General features: G+C 50.9%; 5 protein-coding genes across 5 annotated transcripts; 2 read left to right on the top strand and 3 right to left on the bottom strand.

The window, feature by feature from the left end:
- Positions 1–198: 198 nt before the first annotated feature.
- Positions 199–1,287, bottom strand: MYCGRDRAFT_89169 (uncharacterized protein; the record flags this gene model as incomplete). The annotated part of the gene is made up of 2 exons (XM_003856110.1): positions 199–1,079; positions 1,143–1,287. 2 exons carry the CDS (start codon positions 1,285–1,287, stop codon positions 199–201), a joined length of 1,026 nt encoding a protein of 341 aa, XP_003856158.1.
- Positions 1,288–2,273: 986 nt separating this feature from the next.
- MYCGRDRAFT_102272 (uncharacterized protein) lies at positions 2,274–2,816 on the top strand (the record flags this gene model as incomplete). The annotated part of the gene is made up of 1 exon (XM_003857448.1): positions 2,274–2,816. One exon carries the CDS (start codon positions 2,312–2,314, stop codon positions 2,774–2,776), a length of 465 nt encoding a protein of 154 aa, XP_003857496.1.
- Positions 2,817–3,603: 787 nt separating this feature from the next.
- Positions 3,604–5,769, bottom strand: MYCGRDRAFT_89167 (uncharacterized protein; the record flags this gene model as incomplete). The annotated part of the gene is made up of 6 exons (XM_003856109.1): positions 3,604–4,010; positions 4,082–4,358; positions 4,424–4,981; positions 5,033–5,255; positions 5,321–5,566; positions 5,621–5,769. The coding sequence occupies 6 exons, from the start codon at positions 5,767–5,769 to the stop codon at positions 3,604–3,606; spliced, it is 1,860 nt and encodes a 619-aa protein (XP_003856157.1).
- Positions 5,770–6,761: 992 nt separating this feature from the next.
- On the top strand, positions 6,762–8,330 carry MYCGRDRAFT_89166 (uncharacterized protein; the record flags this gene model as incomplete). Its single annotated transcript, XM_003857449.1, has 3 exons — positions 6,762–7,528; positions 7,592–7,759; positions 7,940–8,330. 3 exons carry the CDS (start codon positions 6,762–6,764, stop codon positions 8,328–8,330), a joined length of 1,326 nt encoding a protein of 441 aa, XP_003857497.1.
- A 1,911-nt stretch (positions 8,331–10,241) lies between these two features.
- MYCGRDRAFT_32012 (uncharacterized protein) lies at positions 10,242–11,924 on the bottom strand (the record flags this gene model as incomplete). The annotated part of the gene is made up of 2 exons (XM_003856108.1): positions 10,242–10,946; positions 11,031–11,924. 2 exons carry the CDS (start codon positions 11,922–11,924, stop codon positions 10,242–10,244), a joined length of 1,599 nt encoding a protein of 532 aa, XP_003856156.1.
- Positions 11,925–13,356: the final 1,432 nt, after the last annotated feature.

Below are 13,356 nucleotides of genomic sequence, written 5' to 3'. Positions count from 1 at the left end.
TTCTTTCCTCGACAATACGATGTTTTCGCAGTGCAAACGGCGTTTTGGGCCAATGGGGTAGACTTACAGCGAATAGATGGTGTTTCAAGTCTGGCGCTAGCGAGCTGTTCAGCCACCGGTCACCACCAAGCTCTGGCGGATTGACGTGCGGGATGGGAGTCGGCTCGAGGAGTATGGTGGCCTATTGAATTTGGTCAGTCAGTGAGTGATTGAAGAGACAGATGGCAGGGTTGCGGTAGTACTCACACCTTCGGGCACTTCGGCATTGCCTATGGATATACCGGCCTTTGGTACAGTGTATGCTTTTGCAGCTCTGCCGCTTTGTGCGTGCAAGCAGTCCAATAGCAGGCCAAGCATGAGTGGCAGGCGATCTTTTCTTGAAATGAGTTGCTGGAAAGGTATTGGGTAAGACAGGTCGGCCGCTGTGATCTCGTCACGCAATCTGTCCAACAAGCCCTCCTCGGTGAACATTTGCTGAATGGCTTTGAGTATAAGAGACATCGTTGGATCTGCACCTGCAAGTGACAAAGCAATGCGAGCTTCGATGGGTGCTGCAGAAGTCTTTGTACCATGTTTGGCGTGGGTAGGCTGCTCGTCCGTGGACTCTGATGGCTGTGCTGCTTCTGGCGTCATTTTGAACCGCTCGTCTTGAGCTATCTTATCCATCCCGCAGAATTTTCGCACGGCTGCAATGATCGGGTGGTATCTCAAATATGAGCCGTAAAGTATGGCGTAGAATCTCCAGTCTTTCAGTGCGCGGTCAACCTTGGCCGGGTCAGGCTCGGTATCGAGGAAACCCGCAGGCTGACCAGTTGTAGTGGCGATCATGACATCGTAGGCGTATCGTGCGATAATGTTGGACAGGTTGATCGGTGCTCCGATCTGCGCAGAGTGGGTAAAGAAAGCAAAGAGCTTCTCATTGCAGGCATCGATGAGGTGTTCGTTGCGAAAAATGTTCGACATCAGGAGCTGTTGAAAGGAGGATACGGCCGCCGGAGCTGCGGAATACGAGCCGGCTTCGAGATCGTACAAGGTGTCAAAGTACTCTTGATCGCTCAAGCTGTAAAGTGTAGGGCCGACTTGAACAAGGGATCCTAGGGAGGTTAGCAAACGTTCCACAGAAAGAGGAGCAAATATCTTACCGTGGCGGAGGTGCAGCTCCTGGACAGTTTCGTCGTAAGAACCGTCGAGATGGTGCGAGGTCGCCCAAAACCTGGTGAATTTTGCAATGGCTGGGCCTGGAATCCAGTTGAAGAGACGTCGAAAGAACGAACAGGCGGTGCTCATGATGTCTGCCAGTGGTCTCAAGGTGGTGAAGTATGAGCCAGGAGTGGCAGGATCTTGCTGAGATGGCGATGGGGGTGTAGAGACAGAGACGTTCTCTTTCAATAATCAGATTCGGATGAGGAATTGCAGCGACGCGCTTGAGGCTTCTTCCCGACGACGCTGTGACGTATTGAAAGGTCGCAAACAGCGGATCGGCTCAATCGATGTTGTCGTCGGTGTCGCTGGCAAATTTGGTGCCTTCTCGCGGAGAGCGTTTGCGATGCCAAGTCCAGTGAAAGATTGAAAGTGGAGCGGCGTAGAGACTGGCGTTCAGTGGTGGTCGAGGTCGAGATCACGGGCGACGAGAAATATGGATTTGGTGTTGACTCCACAGCGAGGTTTGTTCGTGACCGGATGCAAGAGATGGTGGGAGGGAAGGGAAGGGAAGGGAGAAAGTTCAGGCTGAGGAGTGAAGTTCGTGCCAGGTCTCCAAGTCGAGGTTGATGTCGCGAGCAAGAAGCTGGAACAGAGCAAGAAAAGCCGTGTACTCACATATCTACACAGACCGCATGCCTTTCACATGATGTGATGAAGATATCGAAAGTGATATCGAGAAAGTGAGACTTTGCTTACCTGACCGCTGCATCTTATGCATCGCACGAGAATTGCGTATCGCAGTCGAGGCTCACATCAAGTGAAGTGATGCCTTTTTTCAGCTCTTGTACATACTTCCGTCCCATCGTCCGCGACAGCTAGCACACCAACCTGGCATATCGTATTGCCGCCACGCAGCAACATGAATGCACGAAGAGAGCTCGCGGAGCAGAAGACGTGCAAGGAAACGAACGTTGAACAGGAGGAGGTGAAGTGAATTTTCGGGAATAACTCCCACGGAAACAAAGAAGTGGCGCCGATCAGTCCCTTTCGCCTCGCTTGGGGGCCAGAACAACTTCCATTATGAATAGCAGCATTGCGTCAACGATTTCTCTTGTAACATCCTCGACCACCATCACCACACTTTGCTTCCAGAATCACAGCAGCAGTCATGCAAACCACAGTGCGTTCTCTGCGCGCCATGCGCTTCGATTGCTCAATCCGCGCCTTCACATCGTCTGCTACGACAAGATCATCATGGTCCCCCGGACCCGCCCCACCACGACTCCCCAAGGAAGAGCAAGAGCTATTCGAGAAGCTCCAGCAACAATCCACCGGCGCATTCAGCACACCGCGGCAAGCCGAGTCCAGCGAGGTAAAGGACTCGGCCACTCACGAAGCATCAGCGAAAGCTCCCACCGCAGCCGAGATGTTGGAGCAAGTACGGGAAAGAGCACGAGTTGCGGCGCAAGGAGATGGAGAGGAACTACACCCGAATGTGAGGCGAGGAGCCGCGCCTGAGTTCAAGGGCGATACAAATCCCAAGACGGGCGAGGTTGGAGGACCCAAGAACGAGCCGCTGAGATGGGGCGTTGCTGGAGACTGGAGTTACAATGGAAGGGTTACGGACTTCTAGATACATTAGGTCGATATCGGCCATCGTATGATCATTGCTGCATCACTGGATTTCAATCCTCCGGGTTTCCTTAACAGCGACTTCGCTCACCGCCTGTGGCAACATCGGTCCAGCCTCGCAAATAACAAAGAATGCTCGCTTCAAGATCAAGACACTGCCATGAGCCTTGACAATTCATACCGTCACGCTGCAGCGGAGAAAGCCATCAGTCTCATCTGGACGGGATCTGTCAGCACGACGATTCCTCGAGAGCAGACACGGTGATGGAAGCAATATAATTGCAAGGAACCTCCACCTGGGACTTCAAACAAATGTCACACTCATGCCTGAATGTAGAACACACGACAACATCGGCTGTCATCGATTTAGATGAACATGACTTTGGGTCAAGAAGCAAATTTACAACACCACGGACCTCCCAATTGGCACGATGTTGGATAGCAATGAGATGATTATCACGCTCGCCGGGCAATAACGGCAGCTGATGAGGCACCGAGCATGCGTGACACAAGCGGAATGCAACTTCCCCGAGATTCGACGACGAGACTTCACTGACGTTATCACCACACTTTTACGAAGGCTGATGGCAGCGTTTCAGGGGCAGACCATGCGTGGCAGTACGGAGGGACGTTACCATCTTCATCGTCCTTCTGTGCTTGGAAGTCGAGATATCGGCTGCTGAGGCCTTGTTTCTTCGTAACAATTTTTGCATGGGGCTTTAGTCATTTGCATGTGGTCACAACGTTCACTCCGCTTAGTGTACAAGGACAATGACCCATTTTGCTCACGGTGCTCCAATTTCGAAACCACCCACGGTGTCTGCGTACCTACTCACTTTCCAGAATGACTTCGAAGGCCTTTCGTGAAATGGCAAACGTCGGCCCATTCGGGAACGCACCGGGCACTCTCGGTAACACAGAGGCATCCACGACGCGGAGGCCGCTGACACCGTTGACGCGGAACTTCGAATCGACACAATAGTTTGGATCGCCGGCAGGACCCATTCGGCAGGTGGACGTTGCATGGTGGCCGAAAGCCTCGTCCATGATTGCTTGTTCCACATCGATGGCTGGATCGGGAGAGAGCTGAGTCCATGGAATGCCGGTGTTATTGTAGACACGCAGCGCGAGGTCAATGCCATCAGCTATGGCTCGGAGATCTGTCTCTCGGTTCTCGGCAAAGTAGTTGAATTGAATCTCGGGCGCCTGCCTCGGGTCTTCGGAGCGAAGTGTGACTGTACCGGACGGATTGGCGGTCTGCATCCGGACAATGGAGGTAATCCAGTCGTTCGGCCTAGCTGGCGACTGGAGAAGCCAGGATAGAAGCCGGAGTCGCCATAGCCGGCGACACTGAGCCAGAATAGATCGGCGTCTTGGTCCCAGCTGACGCTGCTTTTCTGTGTCATGAAGAGCGTGCCGTAGGCTCCCGCATAAGGTCCGGACCCGCTGGTTTCCCAGTCGTTGAAGCAGGGATCCGTGGCGGTGAACGTTAAAGTACAGTTGGCAAAGGGGTTGTAGGTTGTCCAGGGCTCATCGGCAGTGATATGAACCCGTGCTTCATAATTGTCTTGCATGAAGCTCCCCTGATCGAGACGTGAGCTGAGTGCCTTGACGTATAATTTTTGGACATCACGATGGGGCAACGTACCACTGCAGGCAGATCGACAAGCACCGGGATGTCCATATTCTCCAGCTCTTTGCGTGGCCCAATCCCACTGAGCTTCAGGATCTGCGGTGTGTTGAAGGTTCCGCCAGCAACAATGACCTCCTTTCTGGCTCCCGCTGTCTTGAGCTCTGGTACGTGCTCTCCGTTGTATCGCTGGTCGGCGGAATAGAGCGCGTCACCAGTCATGTACTCGACTCCAATTGCCTTTGGCTTGTCGTCGTCTTCTTCGAACAACACCTTCGTCGCAAGTGAGTGTAGACTAAGCGTCAGGGGATGGCCGGTCTCAGTGACGCTGTTGATGTGCTTTGCAATACTGCTTCGACTTCCGGTGGTGGTGTCGACCGCGAGAGGAACAGCAAAGATTGATGGGGCTTGATAGCGATCGTTGTCCACTCGATTGAAGTCGCGATGCATGAGCTCAATCATGCCCTCAAGGTCGGTACTGTCAATGTCGATGCCTTCGACTTCCTGGAACATCGCCGCCACATAGGAAGCAGAGTTTGGTGACAACAGAGCAGACCTGGCATCGGACCAACTTGACTGTCTTTGTTCAGCAGGAGTTCCGTTTTTACTTATGCAAGGAACACTGACCTTAAGAGGTCCGTCGAAACCATGACCATCTGTTCCCAAAGGAATATAGGTACAATTTTCGAGATTGGCAAGATGTCGTCTCATGTTCTTGTGGTTCCACGTATCGTCTCCAGTGAGGTTGGCGATGTAATCCCACTCGTTGTCCGGTGCCCATGCGAAGTTCATGGCATTGACTTGAGAGCTACCGCCAAGAGTGGCACCACGCGGGTAGAGCATTCCCGCGCTGGAAAAGAGAATGATGTTAGGTGCTTGATCGCCTATGCTCTGGACGGAACTAGGAAGACTTACGGCTCTGCATCGGCAGGCGGATCAAGGCCAACGTAGTACGACCCGTTGGCCATCGTATACGCATACTTTGGATCCCTCCGAGCCTGTGTTTCGTTCTGATAGTGTTCGACGAAGAATGCCCAAGAATGCGGAGGATTTTCTGCAGCCCGTGCAGAAAGGCTAGGAATTTGCTCGAGGAAGTCATCAGAGGAGTCTCCGCCAGCTTCAACGAGGAGAACTGATTGTCCACTGATTGCTAGATTGGCACTGAAATTGCAGTCAGCACAAGCACAAAGCAATCCATGCCATATGCATACGTACGCGAGAGAACCCCCTCCAGGACCCGATCCGATGACAATGTAGTCGAACTCCTGGGTCGCATTCGTGGACCCATATGGCGAAGGCGAAGCCGCGATGATCGGCACACTTGCAAGGAAGGTTAGGGACGCACAGAGAGTAGAGAGAGCCATTGCTCGGTGACTGGAAGCAAATTTTGGATGCATTGGCAGCTTCGGTGAGAACATCTTCATGTGGGCGTGTTCAGGGAGGAGGTGAAATGTGATGGTGATGGCATCGCCCGGAGATCTGGAAAGTGGTCCTATATGTACCAACTTCACAAACGTCGCCTTCCTACCTGGATGCTTTATCGCACGCAGAGAGTCTCAAAGCAGTCATCAGTCTGGCTGCTCTGCTGCGCACATTGTGAGGACGATGAGCCGCAGATGCACACGTTGAAGTCAGATGGATCCTGCGACTCCATTCGGGTTCGCATTTCGCAATTAGAACCTGTCCAACGCGGGAGCGTGCACTCAGGGCATCACAGCGCCGATCTGGTTGTGCGAGACGTCAGCATGAAGAGCGGAGATGCGACTCGTATTGGAGAGTTGTTGTTTGTTGGCGTCGACGGAATGGACGGCAGCTGCAGGGAGCTGGAGTGCAGTATGCTTAGTCATGTGCATCGGGCTCGGCTCCGGCTTTGTGGGTTGGTGTTGTCTCCCTGCGTTGCTTTTGTTCCTTCTTCCTTTCCTCACAAAGATAACCGATGAATTGCGTAGCAGGCCATGCCCTCGGTCGGGGAGCTGTCCAAACGCCCAGAAGCAGTAATATGGGGCTCGTGGTCCTCAGTTGGGGCGATTCAGCCTCCAGCACGCGAGGTTCGAAAGAGGAAGGGTGACCCACTCAACGGAGAACATACTGGACCGTGGCGCAGGGCAGTCCTGAACAGGACAGCGCTCTGGTCGATGGCAGCCTGTTTCGAAATGCATGCCAAGTAGGTCTTACTTGCATGTTTTGGCATCCTACCTCTTCTCAGCTCCGACTTGGCTTCCCAAGCGAAGATGTCAGCTTGTTCGGTCTCCCCTCGACTTCCGCAGGTCGCAACAAAAAGAGGACTTATCCGTGAAGGGATAACAGCCTGGACAGTATTGTTTCACGGACGCGGTTGCTTCATGCTCACCTGACCATGACCAATTTCGAATTCGTGACCTCTGATCCGGTGTCGTGCCTCAAGCCCGGCAAAAGTCTGCAGATACGCAGTCGTTGCATGCAAGGCAAGAATGTGCAGCCCAATTCTCGCCGATCCGTGAGACTTCGGGGAAAGCCAGGTCAAGAGAAAGCGACAGGAGGCTGTGCAATACCGACTCTGTCACGAGAGCAGGCCACAGAACGGGAGAACGAACCACAGCTTGCCCAGCACGCCGGACCCGCGCCGCAGCACCCACTGTTGATCCGGCCGAACGATCTAGCACTTGTCTGTTTTACCGATCTCCAGATTGGTAATGAGGCAAAAGCGCATCTTCTGCGTGCCTTTGCACACAATGTCTGTGATCGGACTTTGACACCACTAGACCGCTGCCTGGATCTCAACTGTATCGAATCCGAGTCCTTGAAATACCTCTTCGCCGACAGCGCTTTTTTGCGGTCCATGCTCTGCACCGAGTACGCCCTGCGAGACCGTCGGACATTTCATGGAGACAAGACCCCAAGTTGCGAAACAGCTTTCCACCTGTCCAAAGCTGTGTCCCAGCTGCAAGAAAGGATACCTCGACCAAACAGCCACGAAGATGAATCGATGATGTACGTGGTCATCAACCTCGCATTGGTGGCCATGACATTCGAAGATTGGTCCGCCGCCGCTGCGCATCTCAAGGGTCTGCAAAGCATCACTCGAATGAGAGGCGGCATGAAGTTTCTGGAAGCTAGACCAAGTCTACACTTCAAACTCGATCGGTAAGAGGAGATCTCTCCGATGCAAGCCGAATATCGCACCATGTGCTGATCTGTACATCTCAGCATCGACCTTATCTGGGCACTGAGTGTAGGCAAAGAGCGATTCTTTCCCCACCCGCATGTGAAATGGGAAAGCGTCGTGTCTGTCCCGTATACGCCTCTTCCGGACAACCTCTACGAGCCGCCTCTATACTGGAACGATCACTTCGCGACGCTGTTCCGCGATTTTCAGTACGTCGCTTTGAGGGTAAACCGTAACAGGCTGGTGTTTGGCCGCCACAATCCGGCCGGCTTCCAATGGCAACTCAATTCTCTTCAGTCCCGTCTGTTCTGTCTCGAGGGTCAACTCATGAACCCCATCGAAGAATTATTGCGATTTGCCCTGCTAGCTCTCATGACGACCACCTTCAGAGCTCCGGGACATATCATATCGTATCGCTGGATTGCCGCAAAAGTCGAAGCCGCATACAAAGAGTCTGGCATCGGATCAATCCCTCAATACCACGCTCTACACGTGTGGACGTTAATGGTAGCATCCTTTACTGTGACGGGTACTTCGGAACCATGGATTAGGAAAGCGTGGCAGGAAACGACCGGCGGTAGTCTTTGGACGGAAGTCAGGAGTCATCTGCAACGAATAGTGTGGATTGAGCTGCTGCATGACAAAGCGGGAGAAGACACTTACCGGCGCTTGGAGCATGCACAGCGCGGCAAGCCAGCCGCGGCGAATCTGTTTTGGTCTCAGTGGAGCTGTCAGTCCATGCCAGCCATTTCACGCGATGGACCTTCCAAACAAGACTAGCAACTTCCGCCCGCTCGAAAACTCTGCCGGCTTGAAATTTAACTGTGGATGCATATGGAACCTCTGGGTACTGAATGAGACGATACCAGCGAGAACGGCATGCATGGAAAAGCTGGCAGCAATAAGGCACAAAGAGACATGTGGGACGGAGGGGTCTGATGTGGGAATGAGTAGACGAGATGGGCGAAATTGAGGGGTGAATTAGCTGATGTCTGATCGGACGGCAAGCTGGCTGGTCGTGCCTCTAACTATGCGTGCTCAGGGTCGCATGAGTATGCTCGGTCTGGGTAAAGGGAATCGCCGTGGTTGAAGGAATTTCCTTCGGATGCATATCAAGTATCTCGATGGGCTTGGTTCATTTGCTGCGGTCCAATCCTTTCCGCCGAGGTCAAGTCGATTTTCTGTCGAGAGTTCGAAGATAATGGTCATCGTCGCTCACGTGTTTCCAACTTCAATCGAAGGATTCTGCGAGTGTTCTCGATGATCACTGATACGATTGTGGGTTCTGTGCTTGCTCGAACTGCCCACAAATCGCACTCCAGGCAGCCTTGTACGATAGAACATATCGGCAAGAATCTTGTGTCCATGGCCGTGGGGTTGGGCGCCGGAGAAAACGATCATTTACCGGACCTTGTTCATCACGACGACAGCTCACTTCCTCCCCCCCTCCAACCTCTCGATGTCTTTTTTGACCTTCTCCCTCTCCCTCACAAGTTCTGCAAACTCCCTCGCCACTTCCTCCATTCCTTCTGTGCGGCGATACCTCGCCAACAGCTCCTGTGCCTCCCGCCCCTTTCGTCTCAGTGCCAATCCCTCCTTCTCCAGATCATCCATTTTCCTCTCCAGCGCAGCTTGAAACTCGGGCGACGCCGTCTGCGCTGTCAATTGTCCCTGCTGAACCTGCAATTTGCGAGCCATTCCTTCGGCTACGGTGGCGAGATAGTCAGCTTTCGCTTTCGTACCGCGTGAGAGCGAGCCGTGGACTGTCTGCTCGAGGATGCGGATGCTGGTTTCCAGAGCTTGGCGGTAGAGTGACTGAGTCGTGAGCGTTTCTTGGGTCATTTCTAAGCGCAGTCGGGACAGGGCGTTGCTTGAGTCGGAGATTGTGTCTTTGGACTTTTTGAGCGACGAGATTAGAGATATATCTGGATCGTGACCGGATGTCGTCGCAAGGTGGGTAAGTGTTGACAGGTCTTTTGCTGCGGCTTTTGAGATGAGTCTTGAGATTGGTTGAGCATTGTTCTGTAAAGAGTTAGAGAGAGCCGAAGTAAAGTCGTGCTGTGCGAACGCAGTACTCGCCTTGAATTTATCTATGTCCTCGTGCAGAAGGTCGAAATCGTCTGGTGAAAGCTGAGCCTGCAAAGCCGCCGCAATAGTCGCGGTGAGTTCTCGAAGCTGCAGTATGTCTGTCAGAGGCAACCTCGCGTGCTCGGAGATCGTGGGCAGTTTCGCACCTCGCTTGGAAGCTCTTCTTCCCGATATGCCAAAGTATCCAGATGTGCCCTGATCAACCCTGATCTTGCTACTGATACTCGCGCTTTTTTAAGCTCCTATCATCCATAAGCTAGAGTCATCGACAAATCATGCATTAAGGTCTTCGTGTTTACATCTGCCAGAGCATCGCGCTCTTTCTGCGCTTTCACGTCAAGTTTTGTCGAGCCATCAGGATTCAATTTGTTTGTGCACAGATCGCGATAGAGCGCATCGAACTTCGGGTTGGCCGTGGCTGTTTCAGATTCCACAGGAAGTAGCATATTTGTGGACGAAGTTGGTTGATGGTGGTGATGTTGAGGTGAGGTCGGGATCTGAAACTTGAAAGCTGATCATGGCGATCAATGAGATTCACCAATCATCTAAGGTACTCCTTCTATTTGTCTATCTAGGTACACGCTGTACGATTCTACATTCCAACTACAACAGTCCTGCACGCTCGCTCAAATCAAGAGTAGATCCCACAATCAGACTGACAATCGCCACGAATGGCGAGACGAAGGGTAGTCTCAACACGATCTCCAGAATTCGAATGTAGAACAGCGAAACTAGCAGAACGACTCTCAGCAAGTAGTCCTTGTAGCAGAGATCAGGTCTATGACCTCTGCTGAATGTCGAGTCAACAAACTCAAAGGGAAGCTTTGCGCCCAAATGCTCCGCCGCAACTCGAATGCCGCTGCTAAAGCCGTCTTCGTGGAATCCATATTTCGTCCACGCACCACAATAACTCACACCTCGCACGTTCTGCACCTTTTCCAGATCTTTTTGTGCCTGCACAGACTCCACTGTGTAAAGAGGATGTCTGCGCACGTATTTTCCTTGAGTGAGTGCGGGATTCGGCTCTCGATCAGGATTCATTGTCACTAGGATTGGTCCGTAGATCTCTTCTGACAGATGCTGCAAGATGTTCATGCAGTATGTCAGGCTTACGCCTGCTGGAGAAGCGAGTTTTGAAGGTGTCGAGGAAATTAGATAGTTCCAGCTCGTCCAGACCTTGCGTCGCTTTGGCATTTGAGCTAGATCTGAATGAAGATAGCAAATATTCTCCGTCGTCTGGAAGGCAGAGAATATGTCGTACTCCTCTTCTGTGACATTTTGAGCGCTCGAGCTGGCCTTGACAAAAGACTTGGATGATTTGTTGCTTCTGATGGACGATGCAGGCGAGCTTGTTTGTGGTCTGGCGCCGTGCTTGGAAAGCAATGGAAGGACTTCATCTCCATGACAGGCAAGAATCGCATGATCGAATGTGTCGCCTTCTATCCGACCAGATGCAGAGTTGATCCAGGACACCGTCACCTTGCCCTCGCCGTGTTTGCTTTGGCGGAGCACATTCGCCACTTCGCAAGAGGTGTGAACATGTAGTTTTCCTCTCGGGTACTGGCTGACAATTGCATCGATGTATCGTTTCGAGCCACCTGGGATCGTAAGCCACGGCGGTCGCTCTGCTAGTGTGGAAAGCAAGTGGTGGTTCCACATGAATCGGATCAGTGTCCGCGCAGGAAACTCTAGACTTGCTTTGTCTGGCGATGTGCTCCATACAGCCGCGGTCATTGGAATAAGGTAGTCATCTCGGAAGCCCTGTGAGTATCCTTCGCGATCGAGATATTCGCCGATGCTGATATCAGCAGAACGCTTTCTATGCTCGGGAGAAGAACCCAGTCGCTCGAGACCACTTGCATCCTCATCGGCGAGTAAGTCCAGAGCAAATTGATTGAATCTGATGATGTCGAAGATCATCCTCCAGTGTCGCGGCCGGAATATGTTGCGCCGCTGTGCGAATATGCCGCGCCCTTCACCTGACCATTCGAAAGCACCATGATCGCGTGAAACACCAAAAGTCATCTCCGTCTCCACAGTCTCCACGCCGACTTCCTTGAGAAAACGTATGAAGTTTGGATACGTGGCTTTGTTCAAGACAATGAAGCCAGTGTCGACTGGCACTTCTTTCTCGCCATGTTGCCATAGCTTGGTGCTCGTATGACCGCCTAGTTCGTCGGACTTTTCGAAAAGGTGAACGTCGTAGTCGCTATCTCTCAATGCCCAGGCAGCACCCAATCCGGAGCATCCTGTGCCTATGATGGCGACTTTTTTCCTCTCCACCATCCTTTCCTTCTCGCGGACGACTCTTGGTTGCTTAGTTCGGAAGAAGTTCATGTACTGTTCGAGTCTTGACTATACAAGAGTTATGGGTGGCGGAAGAGGTGTCCTGGCGCAAATAAACAGGCAAGCGAGTAATGGTTTCAGTACTGGCCAGGATGATGCGTGCTGGCCGGAAACAGGATAGCTCACGGCTGGGCGGAGGACGAAAGCAATTGTATGTTGCGGACTGTCTGGATCCCTGGCCAAGAAGTGGAGTTGAGAGACTTTCAGATGCTCTCTTATCAAATGCGAGTGGGATTGGAAAAGTGTAAGGTAGTGCAGTCATCCATGTAGATTGTGTTGTGATTGGACTCAAGCTGAGTAGAAGAAGACCTCTAATTAGCAGGTATATATTGTTATGCAGAGAGAATCTTAAGTGTAAGATTCTTACTTTAGCTATCTGTATGTAGGAATGCCTTAGCACTAGTTACGTGCACTTTACTAATAGTTAGTCTAATAATCCACAACACTCCCTTATTAGCAGCTGCATTATTACGAGCTGTCTATTACTTAAATATAGCAGGTATTTACCTACTACGTAGCTAATGCTCGGCTTTAGCTTATTAAAAAGCATCTTCTTCTAGCTTTTTTATTCCTCTACTTTATAATCTATACCTCTTATCTATTTAGCTAATTTATTAGCTAATCTATTATCTATCCCTTATAGCTATTAACAATACAATTTATATTACTAGCTATAGCTTCTAGAAGAAGAGCAGCTTTCTTTGTCCCTAGGAAAACCTTCTAGCAAGTTATCGATAAAGCAAGAGCTATTAGTAGCGGAGATCTCCTATAAATCTATAAAAATAGTTCTGTAGCATATTAGACTATGCATTAATTTATTAGAGGAGAGATAAATAGATACTATAACAGAGTAAATGTTAGGGCTTAGGATCCCTTCTCTTTTGTAGCTTGCTTTAATAGGTTTATAGCTAAGCTTAATAAGGATCTCCTTACTATAGACCTTATTAATATAGTAATAGAGGAGCTATATAACCTAAGGGAGTAGGCCTTCCTAGTAGAAAACTACCCTAGTCTAATAACTCCTAATCCTTAAGGATTTGTATTATACTATAACTAGACTCCTCTTAGCTAAATATTAAGCTCTAATAAGGTAGAGATAAAGCAATAGTTAGTAGCATAGTATCCTGTATATGTTCTCCTTAAAATCCCTTCTTCCCTAATAGAAACTAATATTCTCCTAGGCTTTAAGTTAAGATTCTAGGGGAATTAGCTTAGTCTTTTAGTAGTAGTTTAGGGGGGTAGGCTGCAGGTTCTAGGACATGCTCTAATGCTTTTAGATTTTTATAGAAAAGTTTTCCTTTAGCTAGGTGTTTTTCTTATAGTTTCTTAAATGCTTTTATAGAGGTATATAGTTGCCTCCTTTCCTTTATAC

This window comes from Zymoseptoria tritici, chromosome 1 (assembly GCF_000219625.1).
Source record: "Zymoseptoria tritici IPO323 chromosome 1, whole genome shotgun sequence".
Taxonomy (NCBI): domain Eukaryota; kingdom Fungi; phylum Ascomycota; class Dothideomycetes; order Mycosphaerellales; family Mycosphaerellaceae; genus Zymoseptoria; species Zymoseptoria tritici.
Note: the sequence above shows the minus strand (reverse complement) of the source record. Positions and strands in the feature narration are given on the sequence as shown.